Below are 26,794 nucleotides of genomic sequence, written 5' to 3'. Positions count from 1 at the left end.
TTAGCCATCTTTCTTATTCTGTGGCTAACCCAACTGTTGTGCGCTCCTTTGATCTTAGATTTTATACCCAACCTGTTATGACCTTCTTGGTTGGGATACACCTAGGCCTCTGGCCTGCATCTACCACGCATCTCTTACTTAGAAATTTAATTCTCTGGAGTCTATGATGTTCTGTACTTCAAATGTATATAATAATAATGTTATTATATAATAGTTAATATTATACACAAATATTTGATTTAAAATTTTAATATCACACACAAGATAATATATAATAAAAAACAAGAAAAATAAACTTTGAAAGAACATCTTTTGCTTCTAGGAGAAGCTTGGGGTCATCCAAAACTCAGCTGAGTTTTACAGAGGCAAGCAAAACTTTTTATGTCCATTTCCAATTCTCCCCAGTCTTGGATTCACTCTGAAGTGCTTTTAATACATTTAATTTCCCACCTCCATGTCTTTGTACTGTGCCCCCCGTGCTTGCGGTGCCCATCGCCATCCAGTGTACTCTGTATATATCTAGTTTGACCCCATTAGAATGTAAGCTCCTTGAGGGTAGGGACTGTTTTTAATTTTCTTGGTAAGCCTCCAGCTTAACCCCCTGAGAGCAAACTGTCTTGTATCTCTCCTTGTATCTCCAGTGTTTAGCATGATGCTTAACAAATGCTAATTGACTACCTGATTCACCCACCCTCTACCTGTCATCTCACCAGGAGAACATCTCTCCTTTGGAAAGGCAGCATGGGACAGGAAGAGGACTTGCTCTGATGTCAGAACACCTAGGTTCAAGCCCCACCTCTGATAGGAACTGTGGGACCTTGGGCAATCCCTGAAGGGCCCCAGCTTCCTTGTGTGTCAAATGAGGGGCTTTTCTCACTCTAAACTGTGATCCTCTGGCTGCTTAGTGGTAAATACTGAAAAAGAAAGTACCCTTGTCTACCCTGGTGCCATCATCAGGGCTCTGCAGAAAGACAAAGAGAGTGACCAAGACCCCCGGATCCCTTGGAGGAGGGCCAAGAAATGTGTGTTCATTCTACCAGATCACACCAATTGTCTGCCAAGAGCTCGCCACACAATATCTCATTTCATCCTGGCTTACCAATAGTCCTCTCAGTACTGGTTATCCCCATTTTAGAGATAAGGAAACTGAGACCAAAAAAGGTACATGTCAGGGTCTGGTTTTTCACTCAGGCCTTCCTAACTCCAGCCATGCCATACAGTCCTCCTTCCTTTCTCTACAGGATGTTGTTCAGACTCTTGCACCATTTCTAGGCCAAAACATTTTGCATTTTTAGCCCAGATGGATCCATTGGAAACCATCCAATCCAACCCCATTGTATAATATGGGCTAACTCAGATCATGGAATCTGTCCAAGGACATAGGAGGATCATAGAGTTAGGACTGGAAGATTCCTTAGAGGTCAACGTCAACAAGCATTTATTAAGCTCTTACCAGGTGCCAGGAACTTAAGTGAGATAGAAACCAAGGCTAAAACAGTCCCTACCCTCGGAGAACTCTCATTCCCGTGGAGAAGTCAACATGTAGAATGACAAAATCATCTCAGAGGAAAGGGACCAGGGAGAAAGGCCTCCTCCAGAAGGCTGAGCCTTTGAAGAAGTCAGGGAGGCTAGGAGTGGGTCAGTCTGGAGTCAGGGGAGGAAGTACCAGGTCTGAGGACGCTCAGCTCTCCAACTGGAAAGGTAGAAGGAGGCCCCAAAGTGAAGGGCTTTCAGGGCCCAATGGAATTTTATAGATTTAATCCTAGAGGTAACAGGGAACCACTGGAGCTTATTGAGCATGAGGGTAACTTGGTCAGAGCAACACTTGAGAGCTGGAAAGAGGCTGGGCTGAGGCAGGAGACCGGTGGACAGACTACTACGGTGGCCTGGGTGATGGGGACAGTGTCCGGCAGGACAGGCCGATGAGGGGAGGGGAGATGATGCAAGTCAGCAGTGTTATAAAGGAGAAAAGGACAAGACTGGGCAGCATATTGAATATTAGTGTGAGGGCATTTGAGTAGTCAGCATCCCGGGTGATGGGGGATAGTGGTGCCTTTGGAAATAAAAAGAAAATTCAGAAGAGGGGAGAGTTGGAGGGGAAATGGGAGTTCTGCTTCCTCCAGGCCTAGCTGTGTGCCTCTGGGCAATCTGACCGCGGTGTGCCCTATTACACCCTGGTGCCCTTCATCTACACTTCTGACCAGCCTTTCTCTTGGTTCCCCACATGTGACATGCCATTTCCCACCTCCGCACCTTTCCACCTTCTGTCTGCCATACCTGCCATTCCTTACCTCTGCCTCCCAGAATCATTTTCTTTCAAGGGTCAATGCAAGTGTCCCCTGCGGCCTGAAACTTTCCCTAAAACCACTAGCTGTATGTATTTTCCCTTCACAGTTGTCTTTATTTTTTGTGAGCGTATGTGTATGTATGTGTGTATGTATGTATACATGCATATATTGGGTAGGTCTGTGTGTACACAGATACTTATACACACCTCGTCTCCCCCAACTAAATCATAATTTCCTTGAAGGAAGAGATGGTTTCGGATTCTGGTTTTGGTTTGGCTTGGTTTTGTTTAGAGATAGTAAGTACTTAAATAATGCTTATCTATTGATTGGCAACTCATGGCAAAATGGATAGCTTGCTAGAATCAGGAAGACCTGAGTTCAAATTATGGCTCAGACATTTAATAATAACTGTATGAGTCTGGATGAGTCACTCTTTATCTCTCTTAGCACCAGTTCCCCCTCCTTGAAAATGCTCTTCTTCATCCTTTGTACTTGAGGATGTTGGGTCAAGGCACAATGGGTTGGACCTTGGCTGATCAGTCCAGAACAAGTTCTGAATGCTCCGTCCCGGGCGGGCACAGATATCTGTGTGCTTGAAGACCTGCATGGAGTTGCCTCTAGATTTGTTCATCTCATATTTCTTTTCAGCTATGGTTCTGTTCCACTCATAGAGCACAGCGCCTTCTTTGATGAGGGCACGCCACACTGGGCGGTCCTGGGCCAGCATCTCCTAATTAGTACTAAAATTCTGTCTTTGGGTCACTTCTTCTGACCTCTCTGTGACTGCCCGACTTTTGTGAGCCTCCATAAAATAATCTTTTAGGCAAAAATATATTTGGCCATCAAACAGCGTGGCTAATGGAGTCATGCTCTCTGCAGGAGAATTTGGATGCTAGGCAATTCGGCCTGAGAGAGGATCTCAGTCTCTGCTACCTCATCTTCCAAGCGATTTTTAGAATTCTCCTAAGACAAGTCGTATGGAAGCGGTTCGGTTTCCTGGTGTGGGGCCAGTAGACTGTCCAGGTTTCACAGGTATACCACAATGAGGTTCAGGGAGTTATTGCTCCTCTCTCTGGCGCGAGGATTTGTTGAACCCTGTTCATCCACCTTTGAAGTCCACCTGTCACCCCACTCTCAAATAATACTAGCACAGGCCCCACAGGGCTGCTAGGAATAATGCTTTGTAAAGCTGAAAATGCTATGTAAATGCTAGCTCTATTGATTGATTGATTGTGAGCTGAAAAGAGACGTTGAGAGGGCAGACTTGAAATGACTTGCTGAAAAAAACCCAGGGTGAAAGTAGTTGAGACAGAAATAAAGCCCAGACTTTCTCATTCAGATCCAGTTTTTTCCTCTCATACATCACTGTATAATGTCTCTCTCTTCAAGGGTTTACTTTTCCCTTTTTTCTTCTACTTCCTTAGAAAGTACATTCAGACACAGAAATGCCAAAAATGGAAACTCCTAAACACGTCAAAAGAAAACAGATAGATAAGCTTGTCTTGGGTTTTTGTTCAATAATATAAATATATATATCATATAAATATTAAATAGATTTACATAATTTATGTATATATACACATATATAACATATACACACATATAATATATACATATTGTATACACATATATACCATGTATATATATACATATACACATCATAATATATTATGTAGCATATAATAACATAATGTGTAATATAAACATAATATACATAATAATATATAATATAAAAATATATCAGCAGCATCAACTATATCAGCAATTCATCGAGCATTATCAAGTACCTACTATGTGCCAGCCACTTCACTAAGCTCTGAGGATACAAAGTAAGGAAGAAGAAGCTCACAGAGTTTACAGTCTAAGAGGGAAAACAGGAGGCAAACAGCTCCGTACAAACAGATAAATCAGAAATAATCTCAGAGGGCAGGCTCTGACTTATTAATGGAACTGGGAAAAGGTCTCTTATAGAATGTCAAATTGTAGCTTAGACTGAAGGAAGCCAAGGTCTGGAGCAAGAGAGAAATTCAGCCACTGGAAATGGCTCGCGAAAATATCTTCTGGATCAGGGAAAAAGGTGTAAGGAACATAGGCAGGAACCAGACTGGGAAGGGCTTTAAAAGACAAAAAGTTTCTGTTTGATCCTAGAGGTAATAGGGCCCCGCTGAAGTTTCTTGAATGGGGTGTGGAGGGGATGTGGTCATTTTGGTAGCAGAGTGGAGGACGGATGTGGTAGGAAGAGACCGGAGGCAGGAAGACCAAGCAGGGAGATTGGTCTTGGGAGAGGCAAGGCGGGCTAGTAGCAGTGTCCAGGGAGATGGAGGGAGGGGGGTGGCGTCCACAAGAGATTTTACAAGGGTGGGAAATGAAAAGTGAGAGTGGGTGATATATATATGTATATGGTGGTACCTTCCATGGAAGTAGGGAATCTAGGAAGAAGGGAGAGTCTGGGGGAGAGGTGATGATGATGGCAATGACAACAATGATATAATAATTATAATATTTTCACCATTTTTGTTTGCCTTTTCTTTCTCATGTTTTTTCTCTTTTGTTCTGATCTTTCTTTCATGACACGATTATATGGAAATATGTTGAAAATGATTGAACCTTTATACCCTATATAAGATTGCTTGCTGTCTCGGGGAGGGTGAGAGGAAGAAAAAAAATTGGAATCCAAAATCTTACAAAAATGAATGTTGAAAACTACATGCATCGTTGGAAAAATACAATACTATTGAAATTTGAGAGATAGAGACAGAGAGAGAGATTTAATTGTAATTATCTCTAGACTTTGATGAGATCACCAAGTGGAGCAGTAAAGAGGGACAAGAGAATAAAGCCCTGGATGACAGCAACAGCTGTGGTTAACAAGCACGACTGAGATGGAGGTCCAGCACAGGAGACAGCATGTGGCAGGCATTGTGCTGGATGCTAGGATATAAAGTTTTGTTCTCAAGAAACATTCCATTTGTTAATGATTTGTTATTTTACAAGTTTTTAAATCAAAAGACCAACTCTCCAATGCTAATTTTTCTTCTCTCTCTCTCTCTCTCTCTCTCTCTCGTTCTCATTCTCTCTCTCTCTCTCTCTCTCTCTCTCTCTCTCTCTCTCTCTCTCTCTCTTTCCTTCTTGTTCTCTCTGACTTTCATCTTCCAGAGTTTTTCCAGACTTGAAAAAAACCACAAATCTTGACAACTGAGGCTGGCTCCATGTATCCAGAATCGACCACGGGCTCGCCAGCACGGCTCTCCCTACGACAGACAGGCTCCCCAGGAATGATTTACAGGTGATTTTTCCCCTCGTGATACTTGTATAGCTCCCTTCCTCCCCTGATGGAGCTTAAAGGGGTCCCACCTTCCCTACGATACAAACTCCTCCTTTCCTTATCCTTCAAACAAGGCACTTTTCATGGTGATACTAAGAGTATGCAGATATTTTCTCTTTTATTTTCAAAGGGAAGTTTTGGAGGGGGACAAACAAAAATTACTTCAGGTTTGATCAGATGGTGCCTTCTCCATTTCCCCCCTTTCTGATGTTCTACTTGGGACCACAACCTTTTCATGTGGTCAGAGAAATAGTTCATTCTAGTTTTGTTCTTCTACCATTAATACATAATGGTCCCATGGGATTCATCTTTCCTGCTGCTCTTAGGAAATGTGGAAAGATAACCCATGTGAAATATGGAGCTTAGCAGCTTGTCCTAGTTTCCTTGACCCCCTTATTATGGGGTCACTTTCAGATTTAAAATTTTATTTTCTCTCTCTGAAAAAAAATACATGTTATTTAACATGTATAGGACTGCCTGCCATCTGGGGGAGGGGATGGAGGGAGGGAAGGGAAAAGTCGGAACAGAAGTGAGTGCAAAGGATAATGTTGTAAAAAATTTCCCTGGCATGGATTCTGTCAATAAAAAGTTATTTTTAAAAAAGATTAGAGCAGGAGAAAAAAATACATATTGAAACTAAAATGGAAATTTTCTTAAATGTTTTTCTCAAGTGCCTCTGCCTGAGTCCTACTCTGCGACCTCACTGGGACATAGAGGTGTCTATGGGTTACCAAAGGCCAGCAGAGTATAAACTCAGTCTGGTTCTACCATGGTGGAAGGCTCCGTGAACAGGCCCGATGACATGTAGACATGTAGACATGGCTGCTGTCAGAGCACTGAGCCAGCTGAGAGTCTCCGCCACCGACAAGGTGATCAATAAATGATGAATTCATTCTCTGGCCTGACAGTCCAGGAAACAAAGGAAAATACAAAATGGCCCTTAGTGCCTTTAACCATAGTGATGACATGGGCAGAAAACAAGGCACAAGGTACTTAGAAACACTGTTTGTAGACCACTTACAAGCATTCATTGAACAGCTTGTTCCCTCAGTGTGAGGGCTTCACCCATTGGCCAGCAAGCCACTATCCCCCTGGAAGAATTGAACCAATATCACCTGAGCGTTGCTCTGGTCCCCATGGATGTTAAAAGACCTAGAAAGGAGCTTCCAGCATGGCAGGTGGATCCTCTGTAGAAGAATTACAGGCTGGCATAGGCCATGAATTACCAGGGGTTAAAAAGCGGCTCTAACAGGAAAGGGAAAGCCCCGTGAATTAGAGCAATAACCCATCAAAATCGCAAAAGACCCTAAAATCAGTGTCTTTGTCCATCCTTGAGTTGTCTAAACCCAGTGGAGGCTCCCAAGTGTTTTCATGCCAAAGGAGTCTCCTGCCCCTGGGAAGCCCTGTTTGTTTTCCTCCTGGCACCGAGGAGACCTGCACATTTGTCTTGTTCTCTTTTGTTCTGTTCTGTTCTGTTTTGTTTTTTAACGTGCAGACTTAAAGCATTGGCTGGGGGCGTTTCCCCTCCCTTCTCCCAATTGTTGCATTTAGTCTGTTCACAACTGTATTTTGTGCTAAAACAAGACGAGTGTGCCAGGGATAGGTTCCTTAGTCCCTGGCACAGGTGTGTGCCTTGTGGTAATGCTGGGCAGCGAGCGCTGCCAGAGATGCAGAAGCCACAGTGAGCCTCTGACTCCATCTGACACTGGGTGGAGCTCTTGTAGAGCTAATCACGGCCCGCTGAGTTGTCTTCCCAAAGAGAAACCCCACTCGGTCTCAAACCCTGCATGATGGTGGTGAGGAGGGGGATGGTTTCTGTGTTTGACACTCCTTGGTTGTTAATGTCCATTGTGGACTGTCTCTCTCTCTCTCTCTCTTCCTTTCCTTTGCTGTCGGAAGTACTCGATACGGGAGTCCCAAAAGACAGCTCCAGTTTTACAGGTAACGGAGACCTTTATTTTCTCCTAAGCTAGTGTTAGTGGCAGGTCAGGGAGAGGGGTGGGTGGGACGACGCCGCGGGTAGATGGCGCGGAGTGCCCTTCGTCCGCTGCAGCCATGGTGAGTAGGATGGTCCTGCAGGGTTTCCATCAGAACGCCAGTTCCTCGGTATGATCTCATGCCTCGTTTATTTCTGAGAGCCACCTCGCCATGCAAACAGTCCCCATCTTTGAGTGAGTGTCTCGGTGGGATTTTTAGGGACCATTTCTCCAGTAAGCTCTGGGCTATTCTCTAGACCCACGTTTGAGGGTGGATGTGAATCAAAGGCTTCCTGGATAGTAATTACAGATCCAGAGATGGAAGGAGTCTTAGTCAAACCACCTCGTTTTGTTGAAATCTGTTAGTTTACATTTTGCAGGAAACTAAGGTTATTATAGATTGTGACTCGCCCAGGGTCATGCAGCTAGATCCAATAAAGTAACACATGCAGAGGGCTTCACAGACCTTAAAGCTGGTGAACGAGGCAGCGGGACTGGACCCAGGCCCTCCTGACTCCAAGCCCAGGGAGGGAATCACGATTTCTTCATGCCAAAATCCCCTCCCCGTATCATTATCCTCCCAGAAGGCTAACGCTGGTCAGTTTCCTGGCAGCCTTTCATTTTCCATAAAGAGAAAGCCCAGAACCTGTATGAAAAATATAAATGTGCCAAGAATCAGAGCAGGAAAAAAATAACTGTAGATAACAGACCTTGAAGCAGAGCCAGGGAAATGTCAAAAGATTCTCAGCCTTCAGAGCAGGCTGGGTGACCTGGGCATCAGGGACTTCCTCATTATGTGCCCCCAGGAGACTGGCAGAGACCCTGTGTCCCTGAGGGGCTGCAGGGCCCAGACTTGGGGGAGCTTGTCCCACCTGCCTCCCCACGCCAACAGCTGCAGGAGGTACCGAACCCAGTCCTGGCAGAGGGAAAGCCCGATTTTGGCCTTTGGGGCAGGTCTGCCAGGGCACACGGTGCAGTCAGGGGCTGTGAGGGAGGTGGAAGCCACTGCAGGGAAGGCATTTAGTTCGGAGCCCGGTCCTGACTCTGCCACTGCCTCTAGCGGGCCCTTGACCTTTGGCCAGTAGCAAGAACACTCATCCAGGGTCGGGAGCTTTGGCTCATGTCACGTAGCTTAGATGGTTCTTCATCTGTGAGAGGAGGAAGGTGGACAAGGGAGAAGCTGCATTTATTTATTAAACACTACGAGCAGAGCACCGGGAATACCGGTCCCTGCCTGCCTCAGTTTCCTCATTTGTAACACAAGCTGGAGAAGAGAAGGGCAAGCCGACAAGGCCTGCCCTCAAAAAGCTTCCCATCGGTGATGAGAAGGGGGAGGGCAAAGGTGCGCCGGGAGGTGCAGCGGAGACATGAGTTAGGTTCGGACCAGGCCAGAGCTACTCTGGGAGAGCCCGGGGTGTTGTGGGGACAGTCCCCGCTCAGGTAGGGAGAAAGTGAAGGTTAGGGCCGCAGGAGAGAAAGCATGCCGGGAAACAGCCAGGAAGGAAACATGCCCCTGAGGAGGCTCCGTCAGCTCTCTCCCCAAGAGTCAGGAATCATTTCCCCCTCCAGGCTCAGGAAGTTAAATCGAAGGCCCAGAGACAAAGTTCTGTGATTGTGTAACTCGCTGTGTGACTGTCAGGCATTGTTTTGGGGGTTTGTGAGGCAATTGGGGTCAAGCAGTTTGCCCAGGATGACACAGCCAGGAAGTGTCAGGTGTCTGAAGCCGGATTTGAACTCAGGCCCTCCTGACGCCAGAGCCACTGCTCCATCTTGCTGCCCCTAAATCTTGTTTTAAAATCACTTTAAGCTCAGTTTTCTATTTGTCAAAATGGGGATTGAATGATCAGCCCACCTCGCTGGCGAATATGCCCTGAAAACCCAAAGGGACATAGGGAAAGCAACGATGGGAATCAACAGTGATACTAGATGGGGCGCCCGGGGTGCCGCAGTGCTGTGAGCGTCCACCCTGCAGTCAGGAAGACTCAGCTTTGTGAGTTCAAATCCAGCCTCAGACATTTAACCAGCCACGTCACCCTCTGCCTCAGTTTCTCCATCTGTTAAATGAGATAGAGAATGGAAATGACAAATCACTCCAGTGTCTTCGCCAAAAATCCCCAAACGCGGTCACCAAGAGTTAGGGCTGGAAAAAACACACAGAAAGATACTAGTAGCTATTAACTGAGTCCCCAGCAGGCGGAGCCCTCGAGGAACACTACTCATCAGCCATTTCCTGCTGGGTTTCTCCTCCCCCTGAGCCCTCTCCTTTTAGATGTGACCCACGCTCTCCAGGCCTGGGAAGGGGCTCTGTTTCTAGAATGCGCGTGAAGTGTTTTGTCTGTGACAGCTACAAAGTTAGGGACCCTTGGGCCAGACTGTCCGAAGGCATCCCCCCAAAGACGGGCACCTTCCCCGTGTGCCTTAGCAGCTTTTCTCAGCCTCAGTGGATACCATGAGAAGGAACCCAATTATTTTTATATTTTTTAAAAAAAGAATTTTTAAAACACTTTTAGCATTTCAAGATAATTGGTTTCCTTTGTGATCCTCTATACTGGGGGAGTGTCTTTTGCAATTAAAAATGTGATTCTTTGAAGGGGTCCTTCAACTTCACAAGATCCCAAAAGGATCTGTGACACAAAGAAGATTGCAAACTCCCTACAATAGAGGCATCCTGTGTGGTGGATGGAGGGCTCGCTTGGAATCAGGGACACTCGATTTGAGTCCTGTCCCAAGCACGTACTGACTATGTGACCCTTGATAAGTCTATCTTTCTGTGCCTCAGTTTCCTCATCTGTAAAGTGACAATAATAGCCTACTTCTGGGTTATTATAAGACTCAAGTGAATCCTATATATTCTTAGGTATATTAGGGACCTCATAAACCCTCAAACATAATATATGCATGCTGCCTTCCAAAGCCTTTCTGTGGCTTTAAGCCTTGATAGCTTAAATAACTTATTATTTAATAGCTTCAAATAAGATTTAATAACATAAAGCTGCACTAAAATTTTTGAGATAGCCTATCTGTATAGATATATGTTTGAGGGGAGAAGGGGGAAGGAAGGAGGTAACATGTTTGTCTGTGTAGGGAACTTCCAGTATGGAAACTGCCTCTGCCAAAGTAGACAGGTACCCTCTAGGTACCGAGACTTAGGGGACTTGCCTGTGGTCGCATAGCTAGCATGTACCTGAAGCGCATACTCCTGACTCTCTGGGATCAGGTCTTTCTATCCTCTGCTATTTTGCTTCTCTCTAAAGTATTACAGAAGTACCCATTATTAATATAATTGCCTTTGGGGAGTAGGGGCTGTGCTGACCTACTTGCCTACCCAGAATCCTCTTCACACTTTATTCAGCACCTGTCCTCCAGGGCTGGTTTCTGCGGTCAGCTCTAACTGACCAGAGTATTGAAGATCTGTGTTGGCTCATCATCTGTATTAAGAGCATGGCAAAGAAGGGGGGTGTGATCTGGGCTCATCGCCACTGACCTTTGGGGGCTCAGAGCAGCCCCAAAATGAGCAGAGAAATACGCTCTTTTGTTTGCCTTATTCTGGGCAAGCTGTGCCAGGGTGCACCATGAAACTGCACATTTACAGGCTTTTAGGAGAGCAGAAGCTGCTGAATAATTTAGCCTCTGTTTACCGAGATGAAAATGCCCTAATAGGACTAATGGATTTGCTGCTACAAAATTCTTCACTCTTGGGGGACCTGGCTCTTTCACCAATTGCTTCTGACGTTCAGCCGCGACACTCCCCCTGATGAGGGGAGGAAAAACCATGCGCGAAGTCTTTTGTAGCCTCTGATGGACCCCTAATAAACTAGACCTTGTCTTGTTTAATGAGCAGGAGCCCAAGAAAGCAGGTGTGTGCTCTCCTTTAGCCTGTAGGAATGGAAGTTTGGGATCTGGCAGCTCTCTCGGGCGGGCAGGAAGCTCGGGTCTAGTTATCCCTGCCCAGCTCAGGTGACCGGGAGAACACTTGAGTTTGGAGATCCCTCTCGCTCCCTGAACAGTGAGAAGCCCAGCTGACCCTCTGTCCTCCGGGGAAGGAGATCCCGAAAGGTTTGCAATGCCTCCTGGTGTAGAAGAAGTGGATGGCAGTGTGCGGGAGTGGAGAGCAGAGGGCAGGAGGGCCGGGGGAGGCAGCCTGGAGGGCTTGACTTTGCTGCTGGGAGGGCTTTTCATCAGCTGCAGATGAGTCTTGCCAGCTTTCCCTCTCCCTCTCTCCCTGCTGTCTCTTAGAGATGTCAACATTTCACATCTCCCTTAACTAATACGCTTCCTTCTGGCTGCGGAGTCTGTCAATGAGGGTTTGTGGCTGCCTGAGAAATCCGTTTAAGGAGTCACCCTCCCCGCTGGGACAGAGCCGCTGCCTGCACCTGAGCAAGAAGCCAGCTGCTGACTGACCTGGTCCCATTGTTGGATTTTTTCTCTTGGCCAAAGTCATTTGCTTTTTGTTTGAATGGACGTGCTGCATTTCTGAGCTGCTTCCTCCCTGAAAGATAACCCACCCTGCCTTTCGCTGCTTCCCTTGCTTTTCAGAACTTCTACCGGCTTTTTAAGCGACCGTCACTTGCACCGTAATAGATTTTTGGGGTGTAGTTCATGGGGTAGTTTAGCACAACGGTAGCTTCTTCAATCCTTTGCCTCTGGTGGTCTCTTTGCAAAAGGGGTCTAGAATGTCTAATTCCAGTGTGAGATTTGTCCCAGCAGCATCCGCATGCATTAATGGGTGAGAGCCTTTAGTTCCAACTCTGTGAGCCATAGCGGCAGCAAGGGGAAATTCCAAGCCCTCCGCCTCCCCTTCTACCAAAACGGACTCACAATAAGCGGACGTTGGAATGGAGGAAAAGTGTAAGGGCAGAGGAACAACAAGGATATGTCGTTTGGTTTTGACTTTTGGCTTGTCTGCATCAGAAATATGAGAACATCAGGCCCAGAATCTATTTTCTTGCTTTGGAAATGTAGGTAGGATGGGATAGGATCATGGGAGTAATGCCCATAGAGGGATTGGGACTGCGTGGAGAAAAGGTGGCCTATTAGTCGCGCCAGGGGCAACGATCTTATACTAAAAGTACATCGTGAGGTGGGTATTTATGTTATACTTCAGCCACTCACATTCATGAGCCCGTGAACAGGACTCACATTCAGAGCCTGCATGACTGCAGGTCCCATTTTACCAACAAAGAAAAATGTCAAGCTGGCAGTGGGTTTCCTAGCACTCTTATTCTGCCCCCTAGACCAGTGACTCCTTTTGAGTTTCTTATTTCATATTGAACTAGGTCGATCCATTCATTTATTTGTTCAATATTTATTGAGCACCTGCCCTGTGCATGCATTTCCTGGCTACTCAAATATCCCTCCTAACCCTGCAAGAGAGCCTCAGACTATTTCCAAGTCTCCACTCTCACCTTCCCTTTTAAAACACAACTCCATCTTTCCTCTCAGTATGTCTTTCAGCCCTGAATCCTCCATGCCACGGCATCATTTCTCTCCTCTTCACATCTCCTCCGCCCTTCAGCCCCTTCTCTTGAGAACTACAGAAATCCCACCGATCCTATGTTTAAAAACAGAAAATGCTATTGTGGTCTGTGCTGTCCACATGGGGAGAAAATGAAGACTAGAGCACTAAAGGATTCAACTCAATTTAGCTGGTATTTATTAAGTACCTAAAAATTAAGTATTAAGTAAGGGCTCTGGGTTTTCAAAAACAATAAATATCTGCCATTCAGGAAAGGCTTCTTGTAGGAACTAATAAGATTCAGGAAATGAGGGATTTTAAGAGGAGGTAGATACCCATTTCCAAGCTTGGGTAATAGATATATAGGAACCCATTCCAAGTTTGGGTAATAGATATATAGATACCCATTCCAAGCTTGGGTAATAGATATATAGATACCCATTCCAAGGTTGGGTAATAGATATATAGATACCCATTCCAAGCTTGGGTAATAGATATATAGATACCCATTCCAAGCTTGGGTAATAGATATATAGATACCCATTCCAAGGTTGGGTTTTATATATATATATATATATATATATATAGAGAGAGAGAGAGAGAGAGAGAGAGAGAGAGAGAGAGAGAGAGAGAGAGAGAGAGAGAGAAACAGAGAGAGACAGAGAAGAAAGAGAGAGAGAGGAAGGGGGGGAAGAGAGAGAGAGAGGAGGGGGGGGGAAGAGAGAGAGAGAGGAGGGGGTGGGGAAGAGAGAGAGAGAGAGAGAGAGATACCCATTCCAAGCTTGGGTAATATATATAGATATCCTTTCCAAGTTTAGGTAAGATAGATATAGATATAAATACCCATTCCAAGCTTGGGTAAAAATCTATAGATAGATAGATAGATAGATAACCATTCCAAGCTTGAGTAATACATATATACATACACACACACACACACACACACACACACACACACACACACACACATACACACACACACACAGAGTATAGGATAATTTGAGGAGGGAGAAAAGAGTAAAAGCCAAGCCATTCAGGAAAGGCTTCTTGTAGGAACTAAACCTCAGGAAGTGAAGGATTCTAAGAGGTAGATTCCCATTTCAAGGTTGGATAAAGTCTCTGCAAAAGCCCTGGTTTGGGAGGGAGGAGAATGGGAGAAGGACTTGGGGAACTAGCCAGGCTGACAAGTTTAGCAAGAATTTGGTGGGTGAAGAGAGTAAAGTGATATCAGGCTGGAGAGGGAGCCAGAAGCCAGATTGTCTGGGCTATATGCACCAAGCTGAGAAGTCATTAGTCTGCAGAACTTAATTTTACATTTAAAAAGGACCTTAAATATTAATCCTCTGCCCTCTCCCTAAATCTGACATCCCTGAGTTCTAAACCTTTACCTCTTCTCATCATCCCCCTTCTCTTGCCCTTAAGTTGTTTTCACTAGAAGGTGTGTGTGCTTCCTGAGAGATGAAGGTGGTGGTGTTTTTAAGTGTTTCTGGAGCCTTGTATTTATTTCAAGAAGTAAGGCTGTTTTTTTATGAGCAATGTCTTGAAATCTAATGGTTATTGATTTCTATGTGGTTATGTCTGGCTGGAAAAATGACGCGTCTTCGATATATCCTAGTTTTCAGGAAAAATTACCATCCTGTCAGCCTTACTGGCATTCACATGGAACAGAAGCCCGTGGGGTAAACAGAGGACGCTGGGTTCCCGTCTTTGCACATTGGGGACTGAGACATGCCCTGGCCCTGCTGCCTAGGAAGTGCCTGCTACATTTTCATGAGCTTTCTTGGGAGATTGGGAAGGAAAGGAGAGCGCCAGAGCCCAAACAGCAGAAAGACGCTGCCCTGGGCTGCTTGCTTCCTCCTCCAGGTGACCTCCCACCTGCCACCTGTGGGCCTTTGCCCCCGTCCCTAATGCTTGTAACTCCCCATTCTCACAGCTGCCTCTTGGAATCCCCAGCTTCAGTGCCCCCCTTCACTTGACCTTGGCTCCTACAGTTAATACTTTCCCAGTCCCCAAAATATCGACCCCAGCTTGTGGTTCACTGGCATTTCATGCCAGTGACATAGCCTCTTGATTAAGGAAACTCCATCCATGCAGATTAGCACCTTCCTCTGAAACTCACTGTCTCAGAGATGTTGCCTAGCCCATTAAGAGGAAAAATCACTTGCCTAGGGTCATCCAGCCCCTTCTGCCAAAGGCAGGACTTAAACTCAGGTCCTCTGACTCTGGTCAACCCTCTGTTAGTTAAACAGCCAGCCTTTCTCTTTTCCAGCAAAGTGACTTTTTATTTCTTTTGCCTATATTTGGTATTTGCTTATCTGTGTGCAGCTTGTAGCTGTCCCATATCGATTCATGTTGCTCTGTCTGTCCCCAACACCTGGCACGAGGTCTGGCACACAGGTGGAGCTTAATAAATGAATCCAGAGGGTGATGGAGTTTAATAAATGAATCCAGAGGGTGCTGGCTTCTGAAACCAGCAGCCTTGAGCCTCTACCCTAAATCTGAACTCATCTTTGAAGCCCCAGATTATCTTTCCATTATCTATACAGCCATTGCTAGGCAAGACCTTCTTACATAGACGCCATAGTCTTCCTGAGGGACTTTAACCAAAGTCCTTTCGGCTTAAAGCAAATAGTGTTATCTCCTTGATGTTAGCTAATTCAGAGATCAGGGATCTCCCTTCCATTCTGGGATCCTTCTTTTTGCTTTAAAGGTGCGACACCATCTTGCCTCTGGGTGGCAGTAGGAAGGTCCCTATTTCACAAGTCTTTCTTTGGACCACATAATTGTGTTAATTCAACAAACTTATACCCTGTGCCAGGTGTTTATATGCCGGGGATAGAAACACCCCAAAAAAGTGCCTGCCGTTCCAGAACTTACATTTTTCTGGTGGAAACATGGAGCACACAATTAATTTAGTATGAAATATGAAATATTTAGTATGAAACAGTTCAAGAAGGAGAGAAAGAACACCACCATTTCAGAGGATCAGAGAAGGCTTATGGGATCTGCAGGGCTTTGGGTTGAAGCCTGTCCAAGCTTGGACAGGACTCATGTTTTAGATGAGATGGCAGTGCCCTCGGGCTAGATGGTATGGTTTTCTGCCACACATCCAGGAGAGCCAGAGAGGCAGAGTTGACCCCTGGCCAGAAAGAAGCGGGAGAAATCTGAGCTCCACATGAGGAAGACTTATCCTAAGAACAGGTAGGGGTGAAAAAGTAGCGAGCCTCCATAAGAAGCCTCTCATGAGTCCATTCCTTCCCTTTTTACTTTCTAACTGACCTCACTGCCTCTCTAGTCTACCCTTCTGCCAAGTGTTGAAATAATCTTCCTAAGGCTCAAACTCTATCTGAAGTCAGGAGATCCAGCTCAGAATCCCAACGCTTCTAATTACTTCTTTTCCCCATTTCATAGTATATCATTTTGAAAATGTGAAGACAGTTCAACATTTACTTTTATAAGCTTTTGATTTCCATCTTTTTCTCTTTCTCCTTATCTGTCCCCAAGATGGCAAGCAATCTGATATAGGTCATACATGCACAATCTTCTGATTACTTTTTTTTTTTTTTTTTTTGCTGAGACAATTGGAGTTAAGTGACTTGCCTAGGGTCACATAGCTAGGAAGTGCTAATTATTTCTAAGACACTTTGGGCTTCAGTTTCTCATCTCTAAAATCAGGCAGTTGGACTAGCTCCTGAGGTTCCTTCCCATTTAAAATACAGTGATATTAATGTTGAATTGGGTCAAAATATCACCTGCACCCCATCTGCGGAGGTCTCATCTCCGTGTCGGATCCATCTGTAAGAGCTCACAGATGCCAAACAGCGGGTGCCTCGGCAGACACTCCCTGCCCACCCATGCGCAATGTCCTGTCCCCCTTCCCCAAGTGTTCCATGGCAGAGAACTGTGCCCTTGTCCTATTCCAGTTAGAGCAAACTGGCCAGCGGGGCACCTCCGTGCCCCGACCCTGCGCCCTTCTGCAGCCCAGATTCTGATCCATCCCCCTTGCTGTCCGGGTTGAGGTCTTCAGCACAGTCAGCAGGACAGCTGTGGAAGGAAGCGAGAAATGGAAAATTCATTGACTGGCTCTGGGTCCCAAGTGACACTGCAGACGAGAGCGCTGGCTTGGAGATGTAGCTGCAGCAGCCCCTGCTGCCAAGGGTTCACTTCCCTCAGTGGGCAGGCTGGGAAATGTGAAGGTGAAGGAGGGAGGGAAGAGAGCTGGGGAAAGGGATTGTCAGCATGATCCGGATATCCAAGGGAGCCAGGGACACACCATCATCTCTGGCCGCTGTGCTTGTGTATGGGCTGTGCCCTACACCTCCCTAACCTCCTGCACACGGACTCCCTAAGCCTCCATCAAAGCCCATCTCAGGTGCCATCTCTCCTACACTAGGTTTTTCCTGATCCTCCCTCTTCCCCCTTCCCTCACAGAATATAAGCATGTGAGGGAAGGAACCATTCCTTCCTAGCACAGTGCCTGGCACATTGGGGTGGGGATTGAGTTAAATTGAATGATTCTTAAATCAAATTAAATTGAAACCAAAACCCACCAAGTCTAATTTTTTTTTGAGGGCAGAAACTTCCATATTTGTATCTGCAGCACTTCGCTGCACTTAGGAATGAACTTGGTTTATTTTAGGGGCTCGAATGTTCATTGAACCAAATTGATTGAATCATAATTGTTGCTCCTCTTCCTTTGCTTGGGTCAAGAGAATTGTGTCACTCGTTTAGTCCCACCTCCCTTACCCTCCCAAGTAAGTGTGTCTTTCTGCATTTGCATCCTCTGGGTGGGCTTGTCCAACAAATGTATGCCATTTCCACTGTTAACACACGCCACTTGACTTATCAATATATATAGATATATAGATATGTATATGTTGATAATATATTCACATATATATTGATAAGCCAAGAGGCGTGTGGAAACTCCATACACACACACACACACACACATGTTTACATATATATATATATATATATATTATATATATATATATATATATATCCTCATTTCTGGGAGTGAAATGTTCTATCCACTAAGAAAAAATGTACATTCACAAAAAGTCAATCCAAAATGTGACTCCTTTCAGTCTCTTCCCACTTTACCAACCTCTAGCTCCAGTTCTGCCTGCAAGAAACTCAGAGCCTTTCTATGCTCTCTGATCCATTTGCAGTCTGTCTAGCAGAGGAGCTTTATGGTGAATAAGCCCCAAAGCACAACCATCAAAACAGAAGTAACTTTGTGAGTGCTAGATTCAGAGCTGGAAGGAGTCTTCAAAGCCACTGAATCCAACCCCTTCTGCAGATGAGGAGACAGTCTTGAGAAGTCTCCGTCACTTGCCCAGCTAGTATCTGAGGTGGGATTTGGAGCGCGTCTGACTCCAGGTCCAGAGCTCTAACAACTACATTAAGCTTCCTCTTAACTACAAGTCGATGTCCAAGTTGAGGGGTCCTGATTGCCAGTCAATTATTCATGCACTTGCACCAGAGACTGGGCCAAGTAGACACATTGCCGGGGTGTGGTCCAGCACTGAGGAAGAAAGGAGTGGTCAGGTTTCCAAAGTATCTTTCCAACTAATTCAGATTCAGGCCTTCTGCATCAGCTTCCCCAGTGGGCTTTAGCCTATTTTGCCACCCCTGAATAATATCTTATTGGCCAAATGCATTGCCCTGCACCTGGATTTTCTCTTCCCAGATCCATCCTTCACACATCTCTCTATCCAAACAATTTGCCCATGACACAGGACTGACAATGACTGCTCCCAAACTCCTAAACTCCTTTGTCTGACAATCAAAGTCAGATAACAGCTCACTTTTCTACTTCCTTTTCACTCTCTTCATAGGATCATCAATTTAGAGGTCAAAGGGACCTTAAGTCCACTGAGTTCAATACCCTCATTTTAGTCAAGGAGGAAACTGAGACACAGCAGGAAAATGACTTCCCTGAGGTTGCAAAACTAGTAACAGCTATTAAGGACCTACTACTGCACTAAAGTCAGAGACAGGATTAGAACTCAAGTCTTCTTGAGCATTCCAATGGTGCCCCCATTCCCCTCGTTCTACTCTGGGACCCAGTAAAACTTGGTATCTTCAAATAACAGAAACCCAGAGTTGGGGAGTTCCTCAGTTCAATTTATATCTATCTGCACAAGAAGCTGACTATATCCCAGCCACCTGGCCAACCAGCCTTTGCTTACAGACCGGTACAGAGGCAGCCTGCTCTGCTCCTGGGCAGCTCATTATTAAAATGCTTCTCCCTACCTCAATCCTAAATTTGATTCTTTGGAACTTCAATCTATCCTTTCTTCCATTTAGTGTTCTTTGCCCTCTTCCATCTCTTCCGTCATTCACTCCCATCATTTCCCATCATAATCAGTTAAATTTAGACAGCACCTTTTGATTTACAGCAGCCTTTTCCACCCCACAAGCTCTGTGGGAGAGTGTGGCTGGTATCATTGCTGTCTCCATTTTAAAGCTGAAAAGGAGGCTCGGAGAGCTGGTGTGATCTGCCCCAGGTGGCACAAATAGTCAGCACTAAAATTTAAACATGGACCTTTCCCGACTCCAAGTCCAGTATTTCTCTTCTTCCTTCAAGACTTTCCTCCACATTGCTTATAATACTTTGTCCAGATGTCTCCTTTTTCCGTATCCTATTTTACTAAATATCACACCGAGTTGTAGGCATTTCCTAGCTACATACTTTGTAAGACTAAATTTCCAAAGACTGGCTATGTTTATTTCCTTTTTAAATACTGAGTACTTAGCATCATGGCCTGTACACGATAGATGCTCCATCCCATCCCGCTTCGTTTGGATCTGTGTTTTCCCTTTAAAATCCGTCAGGTGAAAACAGATTATTTTGTGGTAGTTTTATGTTCAAAAATCTCAAACGTTTATTACACCTACCATTCAGAAGGCACTGTGCTGGGCTCCAGGAATATATCAACACGACAAGGACATGTGATTGTTGTCTAGTATAGAAACTCCCTCCCTTCGTGCAGATCAACAACTAGATGGTCTAACAGAGTTTGTCTGTGAACTTAGCCACAGTGACCTAGCTAGTGTGAGTCAAAGGCAAGACTTGTAGCCAGGGCTTTTTGGCTTGAAAGCCAATTTCTACCCACCGTGCTACATTGCCTCAGTAACTGCTTAATGTATAATTTTGGAGAGGTGTATGTGTGTGAACGAGCGGATGAATGAAATAACAGCAACCACACCAGCACTAAACAAGAATAATTTTCTTGCTGGGTATACCACTGCAAGCCTTTAGTAGGAGAAATGATTTTAACACTCACATTAGAGTTCTGTACTGTGCAAAAGGCAGCCTAGTACTTGGAGTAACTGCCTTAACACCTCTGATAGCTAAAGGTGACCTGAAGTGTGTTCCTTCTGGGACCCAAAATCATTCACTGCGTTTGGAATTTATAAGTCCCAGCTTAGAATCCAGAAAGAAACTTGTTTTGTATCATTGGCTGACTGCACTCCTCCTCCCATTCCCTGAGTGGCTGATCTTAGCCTGCTTTGTCCCTCTCTTCAAAATGGGAAAAGCCCATATCTGTGTGCAGCTTTACCAGCATCATGGCTCTGAAACCCAGCCCAGACCATCAAATCCAGCCTGTACCTGAAATCCTTTCTGCAACAGATCCACCAGGTGGTGATCCAACTCCTGCTTAAAGATATCCAGTCAAGAGAAACCCATTATCTCATCAGCTTTTCTATTTTTGGACAGCTTTGATGGTTAGAAAGTTGGGGGTTTCTGAAATTAAACCTAAATTTACTTCTCTGCAAATTCTACCCATCACTCTTCACTTTGCCCTTTGGGGCCAAATAGAATTACTAATCTCTCTTCCGTGTGGCAGCCCATCAGGAATGTACCTATTGTGGCCTTCTTGAGTCTTCTCTGCACCAGGCTAAACAGTTCCAGTTGAAACAACCAATCCTTACCTGGCCTGCACTCATCTGGCTCTTCCTCACTCTGGATACCCTTCTCTCCAGCTTCCCAGCGTCCTTCCTAAAAATTTCTCAAAACTGACCTCAGTATCCAGATGTGGTTGGACCAGGTAGAGCCTCAGGATTATCATCTTCCTTGTTCCTGGACATTTCTGTCCTTAATATAGTCCAAACCCGCATTAGCTTTCTGGGTGAACATAGCACATTGCTGATTGAAACTGAGCTTGCAGGCCACTACGACCTCTGGACAGCTTTCAGACAAACTGCCTTCCAGCTTTATTTTCCCTGTCCCGCACACGTAAAGTTGATTTTTCTTAACCTTAGTTATTAAGTTAATTATCTTTCTTAACCTGACTGAATTAAAATAGTTTCATTGTCCTCATTTCTACCCAGGGCTAGATGTTGGAGACCTCCCAGATGTGCTTCTGGCCTTTTTATATAACACTCCTTTCATGGTGGTTCAGTACACTTAGGTTGTATTAATGTTCTCCTGGTGAAGCACCTCTGAGCTGAATGTGGCTACAATCACAGCTGCTCTCCATGGTACAGCTGTGGCTTGTGTATACTTCAATCAAATGCAATCATTCAAGTATTCTCTTCTATCTCATAGAATGTAAGCTCTATGTGGTCAAGGATTCTTTCTTCCCTGATTTCTTCTTTCTTTCTCTCTTTCCTCTCTTTCTTTCTTTCTTTTCTTTCTTTCTTTCTCTCTTTCCTTTTCTTTCTTTTTTTCTACCTTCCTCCCTCCAATCTTCTTTCTTTTTCTTTCTTTCTCTCTTTCTCTCTTTCCTCTTCTTTTTTTTTCTACCTTCCTCCTTCCCTCCCTCTCTCCAATCTTCTTTCTTTTTCTTTCTTTCTTTCTTTCTTTCTCTCTTTCTCTCTTTGTCTCTCTCTCTTTCTTTCTTTCTTCCTCTCTTTCTTCCTTTCTTTCTACTTTCTTCCCTCCCTTCCTCTCTCCATCCCTCTCTCTCTTTCTTTCTTCTTTCTTTCTTCCTTTCTTTCTTTCTTCCTCTCTTTCTTCCTTTCTTTCTTTCTTTCTGCTTTCTTCCTCCCTTCCTCCCTCTCTCCCTCTCTCCAATCTTCTTTTTTTTTCTTTCTTTCTCTCTTTCTCTCTTTCCTCTTCTTTCTTTTTTTCTACCTTCCTCCCTCCCTCCCTCTCTCCAATCTTCTTTCTTTTTCTTTCTTTCTTTCTTTCTCTTTTTCTCTCTTTCTCTCTTTCCTCTTCTTTCTTTTTTTCTACCTTCCTCCCTCCCTCCCTCTCTCCAATCTTCTTTCTTTTTCTTTCTTTCTTTTTTTTCTTTTTCTTTCTTTTTTTTCTTTTTCTTTCTTTCTTTCTTTCTTTCTCTCTTTCTCTCTTTCTCTCTTTCTCTCTTTCCTCTTCTTTCTTTTTTTCTACCTTCCTCCCTCCCTCCCTCTCTCCAATCTTCTTTTTTCTTTCTTTCTTTCTTTCTTTCTTTCTTTCTTTCTTTCTTTCTTTCTTTCTTTCTTTCTTTTTTTCCTCCCTCCCTTCCTCTCTCCATCCCTCTCTCTCTTTCTTTTTTTTTCTTTTCTTTCTATTGCTTTTAAATCCTCGGCATTTAAAATTATGCCCCCAATATAGACACAGTAGACCCTTACTGATTGGCTGAATAGAAACTATTGAATGGAATAGAAGCCAGCTTCCTGAATAGACGACGCAGCACACTGGCCAAGTTTTCTTCAAGTGGCCATCCACCATTTGTCTTTACACTTTCCCACCTTCAGAAGTACAAAGCAAGGACTGAAAGCTTGCCTCTGAGCAAAGCCGCGCCCGCTGTAGGTCTCCTTGGGACAGGAGTGCCTTGCATGCTCCCATTTTTATTTGGAGCACTTTTGCGTTTAGCTTCATTACGCACTTTCTCACCTGGAATGCAGCTTTTGCCTGTGCTTGGTTTGCTCATACAGGAACAGAGCAGGGGCTAATGGCAGGCTAGTTACTGGTCTCTCTCTGCAAGGCAAGCCACGCCATGTATCGGGGATCCTGTCATCAGTAGACATGGCCTTCTCGTAGCTGGGCCCAGTTTGCCCAGTTGATTAGTGGCCGTGGGGAGCCTCCCTCCACCTTCAATGGCAGGAGTCTGGTTGAGGATACTCTCTTTGCCACTAGACATCCGAACCCTGACCCCGTCCCCCACTGGATGCATGGTGCTTTGGGGAACGGGCTTGGGGGGGAATCTGCTTTTTCTCCTTATCATACATCTAGAACACCATCAGGTCCCCCGATCAGGCGGCACCATGCTGTCCATGACGTACAGCGAGAGCCTGAGGAGCGTTAGCAGTAGGTATCACTCGGACTGGGCCCTGCACCCCGTCCGCCAGACGGATGCGGTGGAGCTTCAGCGACTGCGAGAGGTACGGGTGGCAGCCCAGGCCAGGAACATGGAGGACTTCCTCCGCATGCACGGGCTCTCCCTCGACAGCTGTACGGCCCAGAGGACGGGCATGAAGTATCGGTAAGGGGCTCGCTTTCTTACTCCCGGTGGGGCGCAGAGAAGGGGAGGCTCTGGAACGTGCCTGATCCAAAATGGAACAAAGGCAGTAGGACCAGTGGCTGAAAGTCAGTGGTTGGATCCCAAGCCCAAGGGCATGTCTTCCATTCACCATTGATTCATGTTTCCTCAGCCTGACCTTTCCTTTAAAGGCACCAGATTCACGGATAGAAAGTGATCATTGGGACCCGTGTATGTGCATGCTAGATAAAAGCAGATGTGTCCAATGCCCTCAAGCTTCGTCTCCTATTTGTAGAAATAGAGGCGAGCTGGGGAGAAGGTGGCCTTTCGGTATTTGCTGGGATACAGATGTTCCCTTCTCTTTGTAGGCGGCTCCTCATTCTCGCTGCCTTTTCTGACGTGGTCCCCCTCTTCCCCTGCAAAGGGCCTTCTCGAAAATTGCTTCTGCCCACATGTGAAGGCTCCCGTTATCTGCTTCTTTCATTCTCATCTCACTGCACTCTCTGTAGAAAGCAGATGTGGTCTCTGGGAAGTTTCCCACCAGGGATGGAACTGGTGTTTTTGCCTCTTGCAACTTAGAAATGAATCATTGCTTGGAACGGCTTAATTATTAGTATGTGTTGACTAAATATAAATTGATGACGATGTCTTGGTTAATAATTTCTCTGAATAAGTTCATGCTGACATCAGAAATACAGCGTTCGATCCAAGGCCCTCAGATTTGCTTCCCCTGCCTCTGAGCCCAGCCATGTCTAGTTTGCTGTTATCTACACTGGCAATTAGCCACTGAATTGATTAGGTGAGATTGTAAATCTGAGAACAAGGTCATTGTGTATTAAAGCTGCTGGTAAAGCATCCTACGTTACATCTGGGTTATCGGGTTTGTAGGTTTAGATTTTCTTTCTGATAAATCCAAGCGCTGTTTCTCGAGAGCTAGGTCTGAGGCAGAGAGATCTTGGTGACTGGGGTAACATGGAACAGCACAAGAGTAGCCCACCTTCTCTGGTTGAAAGAGTAGGGCAGTTTGCACGGAGCGGCTACGTCTGACTGCTGTATGTGGCTACAAAGCCCCGGTGTGTCTCTGCCACCGAGTGCCCTTCACTCTCTCTGTGTTAGGTATAGCAGACGTCCTTCTGCCCGAGAACAGGCCTAAATCCTCACCTTCTGTCTACCCCGGCTAACGGGAAAGCTCCTGATTTTTCTCTCCTGGAGAAACCCTCTCTTGCCCCCATTCCCCAGCTTTCTCCCCGAGAACAAGCAGTTCAGTGTTTCTCCCTATTATTTGAACACATTCTGCAGGCTTTTAAAGTGTCACTTTGCTTTAATTCCATTAGATGGCAGAACTCTTAAACCTTTGGGTCTGCTGGCAGGAAAGGGAGATGCGATGGCCGACTCATTCACAGCTGAACTCCTACTTCTAGAAAGGCAGGTTTCTTTCAAGGACAAAATCTGTGCTTCTTTCCTTGGACGGTCATCCTTGGCTGTTATGTTTTGCGTCCTCCTTTCCACCCCGCAGAGATTGTCCGTAAAAGTCTGCATTCACCTCCCCCGTTCCCCTGCCACAACCCCCTCACCGATGCTGGCCCAATTAAGAGATGTTCGGTAAGAGCATAAATTGTATTCTTTTTTCTAATTCTTCAGACGATGGTCCTGGACCAAGCTCCGAAAACACCAAATAATTTGTTCCTAAGACAGTAGCAAACTGTCCCCTCAGAGAAGGGGAAAGAGTAGGAGAGAGGAGGGAGGAGGCCCTGTTTTGACAGCTGATGTGCCAAAGGTTGTTAACTGGGACCTCTCTGTACCTGGCCAGTTTCATCTCGCTGCACATAGGTGGTTTTGTCTTATCTGGAAATGGATTGGCAGTGGCGGGGAGTGGGAGCCCCCCATGATTCGTTCCTGTGGTTATTAAAGATTCAAGATAAAAGAATCATTACTTGCCCTGATGGAGATTCTGGCAAAACTTGGGCCTTAAATATTAATAAAATAAAATAAGATAATGCAGCTCGATAAGGGCTGTCTCGAGCAGAAACACGGAGAAACCCTCTCTGACTGGGTGACACTTTACCAGTGGAATAAGTCTCTGTTGGACAAAGAGAGATTTTTCTCCCATCCCTTTTTTTCCCTACTTTCATCAGCATTTGATTTAAAAACCAGGTGGTAGATTGTTGTGTTGTTGTTTAAATCCAAATAGTCCCTTTTGAGCATCCAGAGCAGAAAATAGAAAGCAGAAATCCAGTAATCCCATCCCATCGTTACATCAGTACTTGGCCAGGATCACAGAAGTTAACGGGCCGCATGCACACAGACAATTGCTGCAGCTGTGCTAATGGGCAGGCAGGAGGCTTTGCCGGCCATCAGCTCTCAGTCTGGATGCATCGGAGGAGCGTCGAGCACCAGCTGGATGCCCTGGCGTGTACTTAAGTCTAAACACAGTATTCGGCTTAACGCTCTCACCAAAGAATCATAGCGTTAGAGCCGGAAGGGGCCTGAAAACCACCCATCCAGTCTCCCCCCCACTTTAACGGGAATGGAAACTGAGGCTCCCAGAGGCAAAGTGGCTTGCCCAGCATCTCCCGGCCAGCAGGACCTAGGGATTCCCACCCGGGTCTCCCTGACCCCAAGTCTAGCTCATGTTCCCTTCCTAAAGCCAGGAGCCTCCCACCACCACCAATTTCCAGAACTGAAAGGACTATAGCCATCGGTAGTCATGTCTGAATCACCATCCTAAGCCTCGTAGGAATGTCACACGAACTCTTATAACTAATAATAATACAAGTAAGCCCTTACAACTAACCTAACTCAGAAAGGCTGATCCGTGCCTGCATTCAGCAAGCAGTGCGACATGTAGAATATTGCTCCAAATAATAATAAGAGAATTTAGAGGCTTAATCTCCCTCCCTCCCAACTGGCAAAAATCACCAAAAATAGGAATTATCTATGTTGGAAGGACTATAGAAAAACATACTAATGTGCAGTTGGGAGAGCGTGGCGTGGTCCAGCTCTGCTGGACACCAATCTACAATGTAAGAAAGTGACTCAAGGGTCCATACCCTTTGCCTAGGATAGCTCAATGTGAGACATATACCGAGGAGTGTATTGGAGAGCACATGTACGTCAAAGTATGCATATCAAGAATTTTTAGTTGCGGGGCAGCTGGGTGGCTCAGTGGGTAGAGCCCTGAAGTCAGGAGGACCTGAGTTCAAATCTGGTCTCAGACACTTAACAACACTTGGACCCTGGGCAAGTCACTTAACCCCAATTACCTGGGGGGAGGGGGGGAGGAATTTTAGTTGCAACAAAGAATTGGAAACAAAGTATGGGGAATGTTGAAA

The 26,794-nt window shown here is 45.5% G+C and overlaps 1 protein-coding gene across 4 annotated transcripts in view; it reads left to right on the top strand.

Moving 5' to 3' along the window:
* Positions 1 to 26,794, top strand: part of KCNAB2 (potassium voltage-gated channel subfamily A regulatory beta subunit 2) — a 184,599-nt gene that overhangs the window by 83,439 nt on the left and 74,366 nt on the right. For 3 of the 4 annotated variants that reach the window (XM_051988717.1, XM_051988716.1, XM_051988718.1), the window contains 2 exons: positions 5,445 to 5,574; positions 7,513 to 7,554. In XM_051988717.1, the coding sequence (XP_051844677.1) occupies positions 5,498 to 5,574; positions 7,513 to 7,554 (119 nt within the window). In that variant the 5' untranslated portion in view covers positions 5,445 to 5,497. The remainder of the gene's footprint in view (positions 1 to 5,444; positions 5,575 to 7,512; positions 7,555 to 26,794) is intronic. The other variant, XM_051988719.1, reaches the window with a different exon arrangement.

Source organism: Antechinus flavipes, chromosome 3 (genome assembly GCF_016432865.1).
Source record: "Antechinus flavipes isolate AdamAnt ecotype Samford, QLD, Australia chromosome 3, AdamAnt_v2, whole genome shotgun sequence".
In the NCBI taxonomy this organism is placed as follows: domain Eukaryota; kingdom Metazoa; phylum Chordata; class Mammalia; order Dasyuromorphia; family Dasyuridae; genus Antechinus; species Antechinus flavipes.
The sequence above is the reverse complement of the archived record's forward strand: the minus strand, read 5'-3'. Positions and strand labels throughout refer to the sequence as shown.